The 19,283-nt window shown below is 34.1% G+C and overlaps 2 protein-coding genes across 2 annotated transcripts; both read left to right on the top strand.

Moving 5' to 3' along the window:
• Nucleotides 1-6,036: 6,036 nt before the first annotated feature.
• Nucleotides 6,037-11,271, top strand: LOC113688238 (prohibitin-1, mitochondrial-like). Its single transcript, XM_027205996.2, has 6 exons — nucleotides 6,037-6,122; nucleotides 7,085-7,272; nucleotides 9,104-9,220; nucleotides 9,908-10,078; nucleotides 10,342-10,554; nucleotides 10,747-11,271. The coding sequence occupies exons 2-6, from the start codon at nucleotides 7,096-7,098 to the stop codon at nucleotides 10,936-10,938; spliced, it is 870 nt and encodes a 289-aa protein (XP_027061797.1). The 5' UTR covers nucleotides 6,037-6,122; nucleotides 7,085-7,095; the 3' UTR covers nucleotides 10,939-11,271.
• A 6,668-nt stretch (nucleotides 11,272-17,939) lies between these two features.
• Nucleotides 17,940-18,401, top strand: LOC113743707 (glutaredoxin-C9). Its single transcript, XM_027271771.2, has one exon. The coding sequence runs from the start codon at nucleotides 17,940-17,942 to the stop codon at nucleotides 18,399-18,401; it is 462 nt and encodes a 153-aa protein (XP_027127572.1).
• The last annotated feature ends 882 nt before the right edge of the window (nucleotides 18,402-19,283 follow it).

The raw sequence follows: 19,283 nt of genomic DNA, 5'->3' as shown, positions 1-19,283 counted from the left end.
AATTTTGTATGTTACTATGGATGTGTCATGTAATGACATACGTTAATTTTTATATTGTACATATTTTGTGGTGTAATTGAGACTTAAAATTAGAGATCAAGAACTAGAGGCTGGCACACACTAATGAAGTCACAAATTGAATTCATACACTAGTCTTCTGTTCATGATCTTATGTATGATGATCAGTCTTGAAATGAATGCAATTGAAAGACTCCAATGATGCCTCTACAGTATAGACTATCAATAATTCCACTATTATACAAGCAAGTAGAGGACGTGATGGATTTCCATCATCTTAATTACAACATCAAAAACACCTCATTTTTAAGAGATGAATTTTTAATGGGGGAAATTTTTTGAGTTTTTTTTTTTTTGAATATTTCCTTAATTCATTTTTCATTTACATTTTTATGTTACGTACATCACATTTCAAAAAATACTACAATGATTTTATTTTTTATCTTTTTTTTACAAAAACTCTTTCAAAAAAGACAATGGAAATATCCTCTTAAGTTCTCAATCATCACCTTGTTCGTTTTGTAATTAACTTTAACAGGATAAAAAGTAAAGAAAATAATAGAAAAGAAAGAGGTCTAATTCATTGCCGAAAGTGGATGACTAAACAGGAAAATATCGTCTTGTTCATATGTTCATCAGCTCAAGTGTCTCTTTCATGTCTAATAAAAGCTTCCACCTAAGCGTTCGAATAATTCAAAGAACAAATAATGTAGCTTCGGAAAAGCTATAGCTACAATGAGTTCTTTTCATTCTTCATCTGTCAATTTCTTTGTCCCATTTCCGATGTAACGCATTCTCCACTTAAATACAATCATGATTTAATGTTTTTTCTTTTTCCAATTCTCTCCACTATATTAAGGTAATGGGAGTGAAGGGGAAAAGTACCTAAGACCACCATGCAAATTAAAGTTCTTAATAATATTCCTATGACATGCACAATAAAGAAACTTTATCCAATGATATTATACCAGATGACACAACAAAGCTATTATTGGCCTTAAATGTATCAACACTTGATATATCACCTAACATCTGCTTCTTAATTTTATGAAAGGCCTTCCTAACCATCTGCTAACTAGCTATAGGGACAACTAATGTAACACATTACATGCTTGGATATTATTGCAGCAAATGGCCAGGGTGGGGGTAATTAGCTCAGGATATATAATAAGCGAATTAATGTAACACATAATTTGTGTATATTAAGTAGGAGATTCTGCGTTCAAGACCTTCCACTTATAAAAAAAATGCATAATTTGTGTGTATATATTGACTAAGTAGAGGGTGGATACAAATTATTATGGCCTTCCTGGCCATGTTGTTGTTGTTGTATATTAATTGGTGTATTGGAGGGATCATATATAAATTGTCAACTATGAATACAAATATTTACAAAAATTCATGCAGCAAATATTGATTGGTCCAAAATTCACCGAATTAATTAGTTTCAATTTAAAAAATTCGGGATAAGATGTTGCAGCATCATCTGACAATAAATTTTTCAAGTATTTCAGAATCATCACAGAACCTGAATAACTACTTAGACAAGAAGACCATTTACCGTTCAACAGAATAAGGCAAAGCAAGATCAACTACTCCGGACTCACCTCCGGATCATAGCTTTCTAAGAGTCTTCGCCACCATGAATATGAACTGGCCATGCATGAATTTAGGATCAAGTTTTCTATTTCTACGTGTAATTAATCCCGTTTACCCTTGAGAATAATTTTGTATTCTTTTGACCATAATTGACTTTTCATTTGTTTTAATACATCTCTCGATTAATTCCTAGTCTTTTTCTTTTTTTTTTTTTTGGTCGAGACGTATGGATTATGTTCATAAATTGACGAAAACGTGAAAATACTTTATATAAAATATTGCTGAATTTTTTCATAGCAAATTTTTTAAGTATTACAAAATCACTAGAGAACAAGAATCGTGTTGAATAATGCAAGAACCACCACTTTGGACTGACTTATGGATTATAGCTTTATAAGAGTAGTTAATAAATGCAAATTGTCCTAATAAAAATTCTTTCAATACAAGTCAAAACTAGGGCTTCAACATATCAAGCAAATAAAATCTTGGGCTAAATCATGGGCTCACTCTTCAAAACTTTTGGACCCACAAAAGTTTGTGTCCAACACATGCATTTGGCGTCTAGAATAAAAAATCTCCAACATGAAAAAATATTATCCAGCAATTTTTTTTGGAATAGAAAATTAAAGCATTAAATAAATTAGAAATTTTTTTAACTTATTGGAATCTTTTATTTGGACTTAATCGAAATGTTACCCCAAAAAAAAGAAGAAGGGAGCCTGATCCAAGAAAATAAGTGAAAGGGGTTAGAAATATTAAAATTCTAAAAACTCTCCCAAAAACCCTAAATCGATGACTCTTCATACTAAAATCGGGATAATTTCAAAAACTTCCCTTGAGATTTTTTACAATTTCGCTCAACTCTCCTGAGGTTTGCATAATTATAAAAACCTTCCTTGATGTGATAAAAAGACAACAATGTCCTTCTTTAATTGTTAACTCATTGAAAAACTCTATGAAAATTAAAACTCTCTCGTCTATTGTCAACCAATAATTCAAATTACAGTCTTTTCCTATTTAACTGTGTATCCTCTTTCTCCCACGTTTATTTTCGTTCCAAACTCATTTATTTATTCTTATCAATCAAATGTGTACTGCTACCACTAACAAAACCGTCATACATACCAACCACCAGTGCTTACCTATTTTGGTGTCAATTTCTGATTCTCTCTTTTTATTATTATTAAATAGTTTCTTTGTGTCCATTTTTATTTCCAATTTTTTATAGGCATTAGCAAATTGAAATTGTTAATTGACAAGTTAAGTAATGATTTCATTATCAAATTAGATGGAGGTGAAAACAGTGACAGTGAAAAAAAATTAAAAAAATTAAGGATAGGAAGTGGAATATGGACTAAATAAATATTATACTGTTGTGGTTCTTATGAAAAAAAAGTGTTTTTGATAAATTTATAATTGCATTTTGTTTTTATTATTGGGAAAATGACCTGTTTCATCCCTCACATTTCGCAAAAATATTCTTTTCGTCCCTCACTTTTAAAATGAAGCAAATTTATCCCTGACATTTAAAAATTAAAGCTATTACATCCCTGAACCTAATTTTCAATCTGAATCAAACCACCCAACAACCTAGTAATAAATTTCGAAAATAGAATTGATAGATCATTCGATCAACTTCATCATATTCACATGACATTTATTAAACCAAAAAAATAAAAATTATAACATAAAAGGTCATTCTTTATCTTGGAATAGTAGAGTTTTTTTTTTTTGGTAAATCTTTTCATGCACCGTTAGTATGCTTGCTTGCGAATCTTGATGTGTATCATACATATAAAATTTGATATTTAAATTTAAATTAAAATGATATGGCGGTACATAAAACCGTCAGTGTATACAATGATAATGTAGAAAAAATTAATCTTTCTTTTTTATGTTATAATTTTTTATTTTTAGGTTAATTAAATTTCACATGAATATCAAGTTGAGTTAACCAAGTGATCTACCAATTACACCCCCGAAATTTGTAATCAGGTTGATTGGTGGATTGATTCAGATTGAAATTTGGGTTTAGGGATGTAATAATTTTAGTTTTTAAATGTCAAGGACGAAATTGATTCATTTTAAAAGTGAGGGACGAAAAGAATATTTTTGTGAAATGTGAAGGATGAAACCGATCATTTTTCCTTTATTTTTTATTTGTAATTATTAATGATGTTATTCCTATAGAGAGAATTTGATTGATTTTGAACTTTGTGTGGATGGAGTATATTGGATGTTGATATTAGTAGTGATGACTTAAACTATTTTGTATTTGAAAAGTGACAATCATGGATTGAAATTTAAGAATATTGTTGTGTATTAAGCAAAATTTGATATTGTAGGTAAACTTTTGAATATCTGATATGGCATTTGTAGTTGATACAATGGTATTAAGAATATTGTATTTGAACTATTTTGTATTTGACTTAAACTATTTTGTAGGTGATGACTTAAACTATTTTGTATTTGAAAAGTGGCAATCATGGATTGAAATTTAAGAATATTGTTGTGTATTAAGCAAAATTTGATATTGTAGGTAAACTTTTGAATATCTGATATGGCATTTGTAGTTGATACAATGGTATGCATAGAAAATTTTAAGATAAAAAAGGAACATTAGAACAAAAGTAAGTATTTACTTAATGGTGATTTGGATGTTGACGGGGATATGCAATGGTGATAACAAATAAGGATAAATGAAATAGAGACAGTGAACTATATTTTTTCTTTTTAACTTTGTTGTGAATTATAACCCAAGACATTAGAGGATTATTGAGAAAATTTTAGCCTTTTGGGCCTAGAATGTTGCCTAAACAATGAAAATAGGGGCTGTAGATGTAATTTTTATAACTTGAGGGAAATTTTTTGAAATTATTAAAAACCTCAGGGGGGTATGTGAATTTATCCCTACTGAACCCCTCACTCGGATAGTCGTATACCCGGGATAATTTCAGAAACCTCCCCTGAGGTTTCTGACAATTTCACTGACCTCCCCTGAGGTTTCCACAATTACACTGACCTCCCCTGGCAGAACTTGGGACCCAATTGCTGACATCATATAATGCAAAATTACTATTATACCCAAGACATTTTGTGTTATTATAGGACTAAAATATGATAAGGCAGATGGTGTTTTTGGATAGTATTGGATTGCATTTCGATTTATTTAATGTATGGTTATGAAATTTGTAATGATATTACTCTTGGATTGCAGTTTTGGTTTGCACCTTATTACTGTTAATGTTTTATAAATGACTGTTTTAGTTCTTGGATTACACCTTACCTCCAAAATTTGGGAATTTACCCAAATTTTCCATTTTCTAATATTCCTACAAATATGCAAAATTATGCATATCCCTCAAATCTACCCAATATTAATGTTTTGTTAAACTCTAAATAACAAAAATATGAAATATAATATTTAAATATATTTTAATACACACAAGTTGGACGGGTAACTAGTGTGTCAGAGAGTTGCCATAATCTCCTTAAACCCGCATGCGGGTTTAAAGAGTATTCGGATATTCTCATATGCACCTATGCAAATCGAACCAACCGGATATCTTATCCGTATCCCATTTTTTTAAATAAAAATCTTATAAATTTGAAAAATAAAATCAAATTTAGATGTATTAGGGTTTTAAAAATATTATATAAGTGATAAAAATTTTATAAATTGTAAAAATAAAATCAAATTTAAATAATTAAATGTTATATTTGCATAAGAAATAATACAATAATCATAATAATGATAATACAATAATATTGGTGTAATAAAACTGCCATTAATTTAAATATTTACTTATAATGCCCAAAGAGCCTAATTACCAATTTTTTCTTCTCGCGCTCAAATATAACATTAACCCGCATGCGAGCTAACCTTGAAATAGAAAAAAACACAGAATCCCGCTTGCGGGTTTCAACGTTATTATGCAGGCGGGATTTTAACCTGCTTGCTTGTGAACATGTACCACATTGCTTTGAATTTTTGTGACAAGAGGAAAGCTTTGTCTGATGAATGTATTTGTGAAATGACCTGAGTGGTGGTAGATGGGTTAATTGGGTCGGTTGCGTTACCCAATTGTTTATATCCATAAGTAAAATTTTATGATTCCCATACCCATCCTCTCACTTTTTCTTATTTATTTCTGATTTTTATTAGTTTTCATTAATTCACTAATATAACTTGTACACCTACCTTAAGGGCATTTATGGGAACAAAATTTCCTCTCTTTCCTGAAAACACTTTTTTATGTTTACTTTTGTGGTCATGGGCTGATTTTGTTACAAAATCAGAAACCTCAAGGGAGGTTAGTGTAATTGTGGAAACCTCAGGGGAGGTCAGTGAAATTGTCAGAAACCTCAGGGGAGGTTTCTGAAATTATCCCTCGTATACCCTTCTCCAAGTTCTCTCCATAAACCCTCTTCTATTAAGTATTCCTTCTTTTCCCTCAGTCTTCGTCCTCTCCAAAAACCCTTCTTTTCTGCACCGTCTCCAGCAGGTAATTCCACCATTTATTTACCCCGTTTCTAACATTTACCTCGATTGTTGGGTATAATATACTGCTTCTATTAGGAACTATCGGAGACTTAAATGATTTTCTATGTTGGGGTTCTTGCAAAAATGAGAAAAGGGTGAAAAGTTTTGATTTTTCTGTTGTTTTCTGGGGCTGTATGCTTTCATTCTGTTATCGTCATTTGAGGCTGTTCTCCTGTCAATTTTTATGATTTTTACTGAATAATGGCTATAGTGTATTTGCAGATGGGCTCATTTTCTTGTGATTTTGCTTTAGAAAAAAATCATAAGTTGTGGGCTCATGTTCTTTTATCTTGTTACAGTTATTTTTGGTGAATTTTTGGAGGCTCATTGTAATTCCTAGTTTGTATGAACCCCTTTTTATGCTGAAGCAGAGGTGCTGGTTCTCCTGGGAGTTAGATAAATTTTTTTGTTCATGGGTTGTGCTCGAATAATTCTGTAACATGAGAAACATAGTCGACAAAATTGGTATAGTACATTTGTGCCGGAGTTAATTAAACTATTCTGTGTGTTCTTGCTTAATTAATCTTTTACTGACTAAGAGTTGCAAGCATGGTTTAAGGAAAATGCAATCTTCTCATCTTTGTTGTCAATTAGATTTGGGTTTTAGGGCCGCCTTGTCACAGCCCTTGGGCTGTATGAGCTGTGGTTTTATGATTCTCTACTTCTCTATGTAGTTTATTGCCACTTCTCTGTTATTGGATGCTGGTAAGCTAATTGTCATTTCCTGATTTGATGTAAAAAGATACTGCTTTATGAGTTGTGAATCGGTTCTTGATCATGAAAATGGTAGTAGATAAGTTTAGTGTCATTTGTACAGCTGAAATCCATCCGAGAATGATCAATTTGTAATGCTTTAATAATCATTTTCCATGGTTCTGCTCGGTCTGGATATCATTGATGATTTCTTAAATTACTTGTTGTCAGAATTTGCAAAGATGAATTTCAACAACATGAAGGTCCCCAAGGTTCCTGGTGGTGGTGCAGCTTCTGCCTTGATTAAGTTAGGACTTGTTGCTGGGCTTGGCGTGTATGGAGTTGCTAACAGCCTCTACAATGTTGAGGGAGGGCACAGGGCCATCGTCTTCAATCGTGTAGTTGGTGTTAAGGATAAGGTTGGGCAGATGTGATGTTTTTTATTCCATTTCAATGCTTTAGTGCATTTTGTGTAGTTACTTATTCACTATTCATATCAATCTCATTTGGATGGAGTCTGGTTTATCTTGTAAATGTTGTATAGATCTAGTGTAATATATAATCCTCCTTATTACTGTACAAATTTTCTCCTCCTCCCACTTAATCATTTGACTCTTTGGTGCCTCCATTAATTCCTTCCCCTACCCCTCACTTCCCCCAATGCTGCGTTATCTGCTTATTACACAATGGTAGGAGGATGAGTTTGCTGTATCATTAATTTGCAATATAACTGAAGCAGTTTAGAATTGCACATGGCATACTTTTGTATCCTGTTCTGAAAATGATAAGGAATTCTATTCCTAGGTATAGCTATTGGTAATTACTCTGCAAAGCTAGGTACTTGGTATGTTTGTGCAACATTCATGTAGCAGCCTTTTCAGATATTTCTGAAAAGAATGTTATTGTCATTGACAGTTCTCATTGTTTAAATGTGTGATCTTTTTTATGCTGAATCAAGCATGGCCGAAGGGTATCTTAGACTTGTTCTTGAACATTGAATTTCTTTTTGCCACATGTTTGTGTGAAATTCACAGTTGAAGACTATGATATCCTTTGTAACATATGGGTGTAGTATTGCTATAAGTAGTGCTACTATTTCCTTTATGAATAATATATGTGGTATGGTATTGCCATCAGTGTCTTGATCAAATGGTTTTTAGACTACAGTCTCTCTTGAGTGGCTGTAAAACTTGCCAATTCTGATGCTCATGATTACTTTGCTGTTGTATATTTCTGCCTATCTGGATTATGGTTTCAGGGGATTCAAAGGAGTTAAAGCTTGTTGTGGTTCTTTATGAGCTTATTGCTTTACCCTTGAAGTGATACGCTAACTTGGGCTCATGTTTGTCTGTGAATGTTCCGGACAATGAAGAACAAAATTCTTCTCTTACTAAGTGTTTCAGTAAATGGACGTGTCCATGTTGATGAAAACATAAAGTTGGGTACTGTAGCCTGTCAATTTGTTCTTCAGAGCTTCTACTAATGTTATAACAGGCGAGAATTTTTGGGTGATCCAAATGCTGTTATTAATCTTCAGCAATAATGTGGTGTATATGCTAGGATACTGTATAAGTTCATTTAAACATCTGTTCTGAGAAGAGGATCGGTGATGGTTGATTGTATAAAAAGGTGTGGAGCAATTGGCTTAAGTTATTGAGGGAAATTCATATTATGGGTGCTCTTTGCTTCGATAAGCGTATGTTCAAAATGCGTAAAGGATTCAGTGGTGAGCTTTTTTAAATTGCCCCAATTTGACTACTGAGATCCTCAACCGGTTCTGTGTTCTACAGATTGAAAATTGATTTGAGAGTGGCAGCTGGGCGATCTAATGGCAGATACTTTGGTGCCTTTGAGTATGGTTTAGTAGGTTTTCTCGATCCTTGTAGCACTAATCACTAATTTGAAGTGCTAAAGGACAAAAATGGTGGGCGCTTTGTAGGTGTCAGGCTAACATACATAGCCTCTTGGGTTTGTTGTTATATGATATAGCACTATGGCATATGCTGACTTCTCTAAACGTCTGCTCATGCTATGTCAATAAGAGGGCATTAAATTTACCAGTGGGGAGCATAATATTTATTGTGTGCAGCAATGGATCTCTTTAGCTCCATTTTATGTCTGTGCTATTTCTGGTGTGGTTTGAATGGTCTATTGTAGCTTTTTATTTGTGTCTCAAGCTTCATCTGTACCTTCTAGGTATGAATTCACGTTTATATGTGCTGATATGCTGCTTTTTTACTTTTTGTGTAGGTCTATCCTGAAGGCACACATTTGATGATCCCATGGTTTGAGAGGCCAACCATCTATGATGTTCGTGCACGACCTAATTTAGTTGAGAGTACATCAGGTAGCCGTGACCTGCAAATGGTAAGTCCTCACCTACTACATGTATGTGCATGTTTCTCAAGCAAAAGAAGAGCATAATGTGGTTGTAAACTGCCAGATTGTATAACTTGTAACATATTGGTGAATACTTGGATCAACTGTCCATGGCTTTTGAGACCAAGCTGTGATGCTTTATTGCTTCTATCCCTTTTTCTCTTGAATGGGCAGTATAGAGATCCTTGTTTTTTCCTTCAAGCTCTTGGAAAGATTTGGGTATTATTAGAAGATCCATTTATATTGAATACAACTGCAGTACATAGAACTTGATTTTGTCAATGCCAAATGCTGCAATTTGAGATCATTTTGGATAGCTGAATGCTGTTGGATGGATCAGATCATGTATTAGGACTTTTGATTTGTATTCAGTTTCTTTTCTATGTTTATTTGTTCATTGCCTAAATTTAAGTTTGTTGTGAGTTAAGTCAGCATTGGTGGATACTTTTTTCCAGTGCCTTTTTTTTTTTTTTGGCGTGGAAAACGAAGTCCAACCAGTTGAGAACAGTATTGGCCAAAACCAAACAGTTGAAATAATTCTTTGGGAGTTTCACATACAGTTAACACCTAAAGTTGGAGTTTTTGCAGTCTATGCTGTCTGTTCTCGGGCTCTTTATTGAATTTCGTTGGAGCATATTGTGGTTTTGCTGAAAAATCTTGGATTTTGTTGTACAGGTGAAGATTGGTCTTCGAGTGCTCACTCGTCCAGAGCCAGATCAGTTGCCTACTATTTATCGAACCCTTGGTGAGAATTTTAACGAAAGAGTCCTACCTTCTATAATTCATGAAACATTGAAAGCTGTGGTTGCCCAATACAATGCTAGCCAGCTCATCACCCAGAGAGAGGTACATAGTTGGGTCTCATCTGTTTAAATGCTTGACATTTGCCAGATTTGATATCTGGCTAGTTACAGAACAACTTTAAAGCTTCTATAGATCCAAATGTTTCCTTCTGAGTTTTTGCTCTAGTTTAGTACACTGATTTATCATGTCAATGTGTATTATTTGATAAACATTTATTTATTTTTTGGTACCACCGCACTTGCATGCAAGGAGACTAGGAGTCATCTAAAATTTTGAGCTCAAATTTAGTTTCGTAAATTCCATAGGCTGTCAGTAGGGAGATACGGAAAGTTTTGACAGAAAGAGCAGCCCAGTTCAACATTGCTCTGGATGATGTGTCGATCACAAGCCTGACTTTTGGGAAAGAATTCACAGCTGCAATTGAAGCTAAACAGGTTGCTGCACAAGAAGCCGAGAGGGCCAAGTTTGTTGTGGAAAAGGCTGAGCAAGACAAGCGAAGCGCAATTATCAGAGCACAGGTAAGCGGTGCTTTGGCTTCTTTTCTTGTTTCTCTCTTTTGGGAGGTGGGTGTTGGGGAGATTGTTTAGTATCAATATACACATTGGCCTTATGTTAGGTATCAACATACACATTTATTGGCCTTATGTTAAAAAAAATACATGCCCATTGTTAAAGTTGCTGAAGAACATTATCACTCTTTTGACTTCCAGGGTGAGGCTAAGAGTGCTCAGCTGATCGGTGAAGCAATCTCAAACAATCCAGCCTTCATCTCACTGAGGAGAATTGAAGCAGCAAGAGAAATTGCAAGCATCCTCTCTCATTCTAACAACAAGGTCTATCTGAGCTCAGACGATCTCTTGCTAAATCTGCACGACATGAAGTTGAACACAGGGAAGAAGTAACCCTTAAAATTGAACGTGTTTTGGGATCCAATTTAGAGCGAAGCACCCATTCTGAAATTATGTGAAAGACAACAGGGTTTTCACTGTGACATATGAGTGGTACCTACTCTTCTTGAAACTTTCAGAAATTGGTAAATCATTTAACGTTTGAGTAGTTACTTGCGGTGGCAGAGGCAAAAGGGAACTCTTTTGAGATGATGTGAAGTGATCAAGTCAATTTCAGTAGTTTGCTATACATTTTGCAAATCTTCCTTCCCTTTTTTTTGGCTTGAATTGTTTCTGTCAAGAGCATATGACCAAAATAAAAGAAAACTATGTCCATTTCTCCCTTGAGAGTTGATGCAAGTTGTCTCTTGAATCGTTCTTTCTTGCGAGCCAAAGCACTTGGTCCCTGCTAAACTGAGAAAGATCCATTTCTCATGTTGGTCCTCCTGCGCACTTTTCTCTTGAGCAAGTGTTTGTTTACGTGTGTGTTTGTTTACGTGTGTGTTTGGGCGGTGGCTGGCTGGGATAGAATGCCCGAGTATACGTGTTTGGACGGTGGCTGGCTGGGACAGGAAGCCCGAGTATGTGGCGGAATTTGCATGCCTTTCATCATACGGTAGTGATGATCAATCAGAGCTTTTTCCGACCTTAGAACGAACGCTGTCTCCATGAGGGATAAACATGCGCGCATGTTAAATGTTTTCCAATCTTGGGAGCGTGGACCGCCCAAGTCCACATTTTTCTTTTCATTTTTTTCCTTCCGAGGAAACAGCGCATGGCCTTTGACTGTGTACTTGCGGTGTCTAGGAATATCAATGGGTCGGATTTTATTCAGTACATTTGTAAAATAACTTAGATTGATTGAATGTGGATGCCGATGCAGTTTTGAAAACAAATAAAAAGTAGTTGATAATAGTTTTTTCTTTGAATTCATCGTATTTCACATTCAACTTCTTCGATGTTAATTTTATTATTTGAAAATAAAAATTAGATGGTATTTATATTATTTTTGAATCCTATATATTTTTAAAATATTTTACTTTAGTTCTTCACTGTATGTTAAAAAAGAATACTCATGAGATATTTAAATTCATCAGAGTTCGAGTCTGGATTTACTTATTCAGATTCATAAATGTTTGGATCTAATAAAATTTAATGGATTTGAATTTGAATCAAAGGAATCAAATTTAAACTTTAAAGCATCAAATTCAAATCCTACCCATTGACATGCCAACGAATGTCGACTGATCCAAGGGATAGGAACTAGATATTTTATTTCATTTAGCTGTTTCAAGCTTTGAATTGAACTGAAGGCAAAAGTAAAGAGATGGACAGATCCCTTTCCAACAATTATTCTGGTTTTACTTTTGATTATTTTTCAAGAAAAATGAAAATCGTAAGTTTAGGGATAAAAATGCGCATGTTTTTCTGTGAATTGCCACTGATGCAAAGGCAAAGATGGGACTAGAGGCCTGAATGATTGCTCCCCTGACCTCATGCGAATGAGACAAATGCGAATAATTTGAACGGCTCAAGTATAGAATTTGCATAACATTTAACTTTTCGAGCCATCCCTAGGAGAAAATTATTTTTTCTTTTTATCCTGTTCTCAAGGGTGATGTTAATTCGACTGTTTGAATTTTACTTCTGCAGCCATTATTGAATTAAATGCCAAAATTGTCCTTCCAAATATAAATGCAATTTGGACTTTAAAAGGGATAATTTCATCATCATTTTAACAAGAATTGTCATCAAAATAAAAATTTAAATATCGTTTGCCTTTTCTCGAGTACATCATTTCACTACTCAAAAGAAAAGGCATAAAAAGGAGAATATTATCCACCAATACACAATTTTAAGTGCAAATAACTTGTTTGCATTTTTTTTGAATTTTTTGTAGAAAAATTACTATAACGATTTGATATATGTGAGATAAAAATGTGATTAGAAAATGTGTTCACGGAAAACGTAGCAATTTCTTTTTGCTGTCCAAACAAGGAAAGTTTTTGGGACGAATGTACAATCACACTCAACATCTGCACTAAGATAATTAAGCCTCTAATGAAAAAGATGATAATAGGCAGAAACGTGGTTAAGGTTATTAATTACGTGGTTAATCATACACCATAAATATGTCTTGAGGAAGCTCCCTCAGTTTCAAAGAAAAGGAAAAAAATTTAAGGAAAAAAAAATCTCCTCAAGCGATCGGCGAGGGATAATAATAGGTTATTACCCAAAAAAAAAAAAAAAAAAGAGGTCCGTCGGTGGGTGGTTTTAGCGTGTAACAAGCAAATATCCAAAGTCAAAGTCACTATTGGAATCTGTGGCTGAAGGCCTGGACCCTTGAGGTCCATGATTAGTTATGGTCCTCCATTGCATTGTAGGTAAAGCCTGTCGTGGATATTTTTTTTCTTTTCTCTTTGTCTTTTTGAAAGGTGTCCTGGATTTATATTCCTCCTGTTTTTCCTCGGCCGCACTTTCAACAGGATGTGTGTGACACAAATCAAAATTGATCTTCCAACAAAAAAGCCATTTTTAGTTTTCTTTGGAGGCTCTCCTCTTCCCACTCCTCTCAATATTTTTTTTTTGTGCATTTGTAGGTAATAAAGACTCTTCTAAAATTTTCAGTGAGAATATTGTCTTCTCCAAAAAAAAAAAAAGAAATTTCAATTTCCTAATGAAAATTTTCTTTTCTTGTAGAGTTTTTCTAGTGAGAATTTTTTCCTCTCTTCTTAATGAGAATTTGTATTATGCATCACCATCATTTCCCACAAAAAGTTACTTGGGGAAAGGCAATTGTATATAGTATGAGATGAGAAATTTTTGAGAAAAGATAATTGAAGGGATTTGTATTTTATTTCTTGTTAATTTCATACTCGTCGAGAATCGTATGTTTCAACTCTTTATCTTGATTTAATGTTAACCCTAAACATCTTGATTTTCAATAATTCACTCCTTTCGAAGATCGAAACAAATTAAGCATGAAAATCGTAAATCAAACGTCAATTACTAATTTTGTCTATATCTACTCCCCAAAAATCAACATTCCAGAAATATTCATCAAATCAAAGTCGCATAGGTTCAGACATTTTCCACTGATTTCCACTAAACAACAAAACGAAGAGATTGAACATCACTAACATATTTTGTGGTACACAAATCTCAGAAGACTGAGGCTGCTAAAGTTAGCACGAGAAACACGATGGGAAGTTAATGATTGTGGCTGCTTTCGTTTGATACACCTGTCATAAATTTTTAGTCTTCTAGCAATTAAGCTTAAAATTCTCAAAACCCCTTTAATTTTGCAAGGGCCAACAAGGAGATTTCATGTCTATGTTCGTTTGCAGGCATAAATGATTAACCACTCAAGTTTCCCTCATAACATTTTTCTTGTCTACAAGTAATTTTTTTCATGTGTCACGGAATGGGACATTTCAGACAGATTACTCAAGAAGATCAAGAAATTGTAATCCCCTATCTTTTTTTTTTTATTCTATTCATTTGAAAAAAATTATGGTTGGTTAAGCATGAAGATTGAATAAGATTAGCTCTAAACAAGCACCTAACAAGCTAGATTGTTAAAGGTTCTAGAAACATTAATGCTTTATTATTTACCAACAAACGATTACAGGCTATTAAAACATTTTGGTGACGAAAATGTAGCACTAAGAACAGGAAAAATCAGCTAAGGACTTTACGATCCACTTTAATCAATTGATATCGCAGACTCCGTGAGAAAGTTGAAGTTTTCATTAGATGTGATTGACAAGAAAGATTTGCCATTATTAACATTATGGATTTCTCTATTCCATGGATTAACCCGCAAATCTTCCACGCAATTGTGCATTTGACATGACATAAAATAGATTTTACATTGAGCATAATGCAAAAAAAAATCCATCGAGATAAGAACAAATAACCAATAAGAAAAAAAATCCCATTTAAAAAAAACCAATAAGAAAAAATTAGAGGAAAAAAAAAAAGATTTCAGCCACTTTTGGTTTTACACTAATCATTCAGCACGAATTTAGGACCTGCAAATCCCCTTTTCTCTAGTTTTTTGAGAAAATGTACAATTTTATATAACGAAATGCGTTTAGTTTTAAACATTCTTACAACAAATTAATTCCATATGGCTTTGAAAAATTGTGAATGAACCCTAATCAATATACTTAAGCAAAAATTAGTGGAAAAAGTTGTAGTAAACTAAATTTTTTTAGTGTTGAAAATAGTAGTGTGTTTTCAGAATTGTTAAATAGTACTAAAAATTTAAAAAATAAAAACTTCAAAAAATGCAAATTCGTTACACTCTAATGATAAAGTTGATATTGTTCATAGTAAATTATCAATTGGTAAAGTTGGAAAATTTGGACATACATTTCAATAATATCAAAAGAAACCTCAAGAAGGGGTATAAGAGAAATGGAGTGGTGGGTTTGGCCGTTTGGGGAAATGCCAAGTTAGCTATGAAAGAAACGAGACAACGCCGAATCTAATCTTAAATACTTTCACATCTAATAGACGGAGACATGAGAAAATTGACCTCAAACAAACACGTCCTCCGGCAATCCTGTGGCTCAAAGCTCTTTGTCTTTTGTCACGCAGACGTCATTCTCCACGTGGAAGATGAAAACACGCACACTATTACTTCTTCGGAATGACGTCATTACCAATGCCCGCCCCCGAAACTCTGCTGGGACCCGCTTTTACACTTATCGTGACGTCAGTTGTAGGGGTTGGTGACGTCTTCTTGATTCCAACGTTGTCCTTTAGCTGACGTCGTCATTGCGCACCGTCCGCGAGCGGCTCTTTTGTCTGCTCTCGTCCGTTTACATTACATCACCGCATGTGTCCTTTTCTTAATTTAATCAAAGTTTTTGGGCCTTGTTGAAAAATTTTTTTGCTTAGTTCAGAGTTGCTCATGTGGAATGGAATTTTTTAATATTATGCGTGATTCTTGCTTGACTGTTATTTTATTGTTACACCATTAGAAGGAAAGAAAATGGTGAAGATGGTTGTTTATTTCCATAAGTAAGGTGAAAAAAATAATAATCTCACTTTGTCATCTAATTTGCTCGGTTCAAAATCAAGTAAAATTTTAGTTACAATTTCTGTACTTTATTTACGTTCAAAAAATTAGATATGAAAATCAAATTGATCTCAGTCAATATACAGCCAACGAGTTACGTAACAGTCTACGTGGAAGATTTCAGTCTAATGGTTAAGATTAAAATTTCAAAAATTAAAAATTATAAGTGATTCGATTCAATTCTCTTATTTCTCTTCTCTGCTTCTTAAACCTCAATCCCTAGTTAAAAAAAAAAAAAAAAATTAAACAAGAGTATGCTAAGTTAATCAGTTATATCATGTTTGTATGCATGAATTGAATCTTTATTCTTGCTTTCACCTTATAGAAGTCACTTTGTTGAAAATTTGTGGTTCACTTCTTTTCACTCTCTCTTTGTTTTTTAGTTTTCTTATAGGCAAATCATTGATATTTTGCTTTTGAATGCAATTTGAAGAACAAATAAGAAACTTTGATATATATACAAGCATTGGACCACCAAAGGAAACAATTGAGTGGAACCCTTGGAAAATTGACTGCGGAACTTCTTATTACGTTATATTAGTAAAGATATATGAGAGCTGGAAACAGAGCATGGGTCAATTCTTACTCTACAGACAAGCATTGTAATTAACGTAGAAAGAAAGGAATAATTGCCAATAAAAATATCTGGTTGATGGGGTGGCTTTCTGAAATTGAGGAGATAATCTTTTGCCCACTTAAGCATGATGATTCATGCCTACTTATTAGGCTTCGTTTTCTTGTATTTGGTGACGAATGTGTGTCTGAAATCACGACTGCTTTAAGATTTTTCTATACCCAAGCAGCTCGGCTTTGGCCCGACTCCATTGCAATGTACAAATAAAGTCTACATTTAATACAAAATCCCATTTTAGATGAGGTGGTGAGGCTGGAATATCCTAATCAGTGGGACGTTGCTCATGGGATAACCAATGATGGATTGATACGCTAGACAAGGAAACATGCAAATTATACTAACCTTCCTAAGCTTTCCTACAATTGCAATCACCTCCTATTTAACTTCTTAAAGTCACAATCTTAATGCTTCTTACCAATTCCAGTTACTCCATTTGGTAATACCTTTCAAACTGATGGTTTGAAAGTCGAAATAAGAAACACTTACAAAAAATTGACGAAAGTAGTTAGTTTAAGAGAGTGATAATTTGACCGTATTATTGATAGAATTACACGATGTTTCAGCTAACCATAACTTTTGCATGTACTAAGTACAATTTTTGATGAATCTCATAGAGTTAGAAATGGGATTTCACAGTTTTTTTTAAACGAAGTCATTACGCTATATAATCTTCCATTACTTTGGATGTCAACATAAAATGTTTGCTAATAGACTACTTAATGCCCTTCTTGTACCTTAATGGAAAGTGTAGCCCATGATCACTCGGAGTTAAAGTAATATGTAATGATAAACAAAAACAAAAACGAGTCGATGAATGTTTACATGGTAAGACCTTAATAGTTCTTAGAACCTTAGGGATTCTTTCATAATTTCGGAAACCTTCAAGACCGTTTGTATAATTTACCCAATAAAAGAAAAAAAAAAGAAAAAAAATTGCTTGTGAGATAATGAAACGTAAGCCACAACCTATGTAACGCGTAAGAAAGCGTAACTGCCGTTGACGTTGGACTCTTTCAAGTCACCTCCCCCCACCTCAGCACTCACATACCCCACCCCAGCCGAACCAACCACAAAGCACCCCTCCCCACTCCAAACACCCACCCAAGAGAAACTAAAAAACCAAACCCGATCCGATTCCGGGCATCTCCATTTCCTGATGTATATATAAAGCAAGAACTTCCATGTATTCCTTGAACACAAGCATTCTCACAATCCTATCATAGTACTATCATAGATTTCTTCCAAAACACACACCACCGCACGCTCAGGTACACACACTACCGAGAAAAAGCCATGCAAGAAGCACTTCCATACAAAACATGGCTACCAATGCCAAGAAAAGAAAGCCTTTTAAGCCTTTCAATCGGTAAAGCCACCAGCAATGGTAATTCTGCTTCATCATTTCATTATCTCAAGAGTTCGAAGGCGGAGTTGAAGGATACGATCAAAGAAAACGCTGTGATCGTGTTTGGGAAGCGCGGCTGTTGCATGAGCCATGTCGTTAAACGTTTGTTACAAGGCCTTGGTGTGAATCCTCCGGTGTACGAGGTTGATGATGAGGACGAAAATGAGGTGATCAAGGAGCTGGAGAGGATCAACGGCGGCGGCGGAGATGATAAAGATCGTGGCCGGGTGCAGTTTCCGGCGGTGTTTATCGGTGGTCAGTTGTTCGGAGGTTTGGATCGGATTATGGCTACTCATATTACTGGGGAGCTGACCCCTATTTTGAAAAAGGCTGGGGCTTTGTGGCTTTAATTCGTGATGTTTTGATTGCTTGTAATTGATGTTTATTCATACTTTTAACAATTGTCCTCTCTCTTTCTTTTTCTTCAAATTCTGGCAAATTTCCACCTTTCTTCATCAATTGAATGGAGGAGATGGAAAGTTTAGATCAGCTTGACTTGGACTATATAGTTTTGAGATTTGATTACAGAAAATAGAAATTTTAATGGATTTTTCTCTATTTTCATACTTTTTGGGATATTGAGCAATACCAGTAATACAAAGTCCACCGAACTGGATTTGATTTGCTTAGATTCGGTAATTAGAAGGACTAATTTATAATCCTAAATTTGCTTTCGGGATACTTGATTAATTACTTGCAAATTGCTAACTTAGTATTGTTTTTGGTTTGGACATTTGACAAAGTGACGAGAGCACGGCGGCTTTTAATATTGCCTAGTTACAACAAATCTCACTTGGAAAAACTAATATATTTGTGACTCGCCCGGAAAAACGTTGCGTGGACTGCGACGTTCCCTCTCCAGTTTGGTGTGCCGGCTCGGTCCAAAGGTTTCGCGTCGGATATGTTTCGAGTTATAAAAAAAAAGAAGCTAATATGTATTGATTATCAATTGATAAGTTTAGTGCCTATATTTTGTTTTGATAGTGACTACATATGCTATTACCACTGCAATTGTAAAGGTTATTAATCCGTATTTAAGCATTGTTAATGACACTTTTATCTCTTTTGTAGTTTTTTGCAAAATCACATAAAAAAAATAGATTGATATTAAAAAAAAAAAAAAATACCGCGCCAATAACATTGACCTATTTATTTTCGTTTACTAATATTATGATATAAAAGTATAGGTAGGACAATCTTTGTTGATTTGATTGTAGCAAAAAGGAAATAAT

This window comes from Coffea arabica, chromosome 5e, assembly GCF_036785885.1.
Source record: "Coffea arabica cultivar ET-39 chromosome 5e, Coffea Arabica ET-39 HiFi, whole genome shotgun sequence".
NCBI classification, from domain to species: Eukaryota; Viridiplantae; Streptophyta; class Magnoliopsida; order Gentianales; family Rubiaceae; genus Coffea; species Coffea arabica.
Note: the sequence above shows the minus strand (reverse complement) of the source record. Positions and strands in the feature narration are given on the sequence as shown.